The following is a 1636-nucleotide window of genomic DNA, read 5'->3' on the forward strand; positions in this document are numbered from 1 at the left end:
ACCAATACATAGGGTCCCTACATAAGACCCCCCCCCCCTTTTCTAATCATCTAATCCATTCTAAGTTCCGTACCATGCCAATCTACTGAATTGAAAAAGAATGGATCTAGAATGTTACTAGTGACAGCTAGGAACGGTCCAGCCTCTGCTGCGTCCTTGGTCAGTTCATACACACGCGGTGCTAAGGTCTGACCTCGGGTCTGATTTGGCTTGCTGGCCTCCCCACGTCCTTTAGCATCAGATTGCATCTTGGGACATTCCCAGCGTAGGTGTCCCGTCTTGCTGCATTAATGACAGCTTCTGTGGTCACTCCCCGAGCCCTGTCCACGGTTCTCTGACCGTCCAGGACAGTCTCAAGCAAAGTGCCCCATCTTGCCACAATGGGTGCAAGCCCCCTTTGCCTTCCAACACTCTCCACCGTGATGCCTTCCGCATGAAGGACACTCCGGCCTATCACTTGAGGCCTTTCCCCCTTCGGCCGTGTCTCTCTTTCCCTTCCGGTCGCTTCTGGATCCACTAGAAGCCGTGTGGCCCCTAGATTTCAGTTTGGCCTCTTCGGCCAAGTTAGTCTCCACCATAGCCATGCGGTCCACCAGTTCAGACACTATCTGGAAGTGACCAACAGAGCAATAGGTTCGAAGTTCGACCCTTAGGCCTCGAACAAACCTACGTATCTGTACCGTCTCCTCCTCCAACTCCTTACCCACATATCGTTTAGCCGGTTGAACTTCTCTTTGTACTCACGTACTGTCATGCGTCCTTGAGTCATGTCTAGGAACTGAGACTCCAGACGGTCCCAAGCTTCAGCCGGGAAGTATTTGTGGTTGAACTCCACGTCGAAGTCTGAGAACCGCTCAATTGTCCCATTGGTGCGTTTGTCCAGAGCAAACAACCAGTTATGTGCATCACCTTCCAGGAAGTGAACCGCAATGTCCTTCCTGTACTCCTCTGCGCAACGAGTTGAGCTGAAATTCCGAGCCAATCTGCTCCTCCACTCGTCTGCCTCAATGGGATAAGAACTACCAGCAAACTGCTTCGTACCCAGCTTGGAGATGTGAGCTAGAAGGCTCAAGTAATACACTCTCCTAACTGGACGAGCTGGTGGATCGATCTCCATTACCTAAGCTTCGACCGTTGGTCGGTCCTCGGCGGTCCTGACAGCTGTTCGAGCTACTTGTGCAGCTGCACGAGCTACACCAGCTGCTTTCCCAGCTGTCCTAGCTGCTCTCTGAGTTGCCTGAAACGTGGCCTGAGCTGGGGTGATCTGGCCAACCGATGAGTTCACAAAAGGGGTAAATGCCTGCGTGAAAGCCAACATCTGAGTGCCCATGGCCTTAACCACATCCATCACCTGCACGGGAGGAATCACCTTCCTCCTCCCGTCCCTCTTCTTGTTGCTCGCCCAGGTTATCAACCTGAACCTCAGTAGGCAGGAACGTCGCTAAGGGTTCCCCGGTCACCTCATTAACCAGCCCCGTCTGGGTTGGTAACACTTGAGTGGGGTTGGTTCCATCTCCTATGACCGGTCCAGAACCACCAGCCGCTTCCTTGCCCTTCCGGGACTTAGTCCGCTTAGTTCCCTTAGGCAAAAACACTTAGTGTTAGTCCAAACGTATAAACCTCATCTCATGATTAG

At 52.7% G+C, this 1636-nt stretch overlaps 1 protein-coding gene across 1 annotated transcript; it reads right to left on the reverse strand.

The window, feature by feature from the left end:
• Window positions 1-353: 353 nt before the first annotated feature.
• On the reverse strand, window positions 354-1117 carry LOC117131108. Its single transcript, XM_033283526.1, has 3 exons — window positions 1024-1117; window positions 704-948; window positions 354-608 (listed from the first exon to the last, which is right to left on the reverse strand). Exons 1-3 carry the CDS (start codon window positions 1115-1117, stop codon window positions 354-356), a joined length of 594 nt encoding a protein of 197 aa, XP_033139417.1.
• Window positions 1118-1636: the final 519 nt, after the last annotated feature.

Source organism: Brassica rapa, unplaced genomic scaffold, assembly GCF_000309985.2.
Source record: "Brassica rapa cultivar Chiifu-401-42 unplaced genomic scaffold, CAAS_Brap_v3.01 Scaffold0850, whole genome shotgun sequence".
In the NCBI taxonomy this organism is placed as follows: domain Eukaryota; kingdom Viridiplantae; phylum Streptophyta; class Magnoliopsida; order Brassicales; family Brassicaceae; genus Brassica; species Brassica rapa.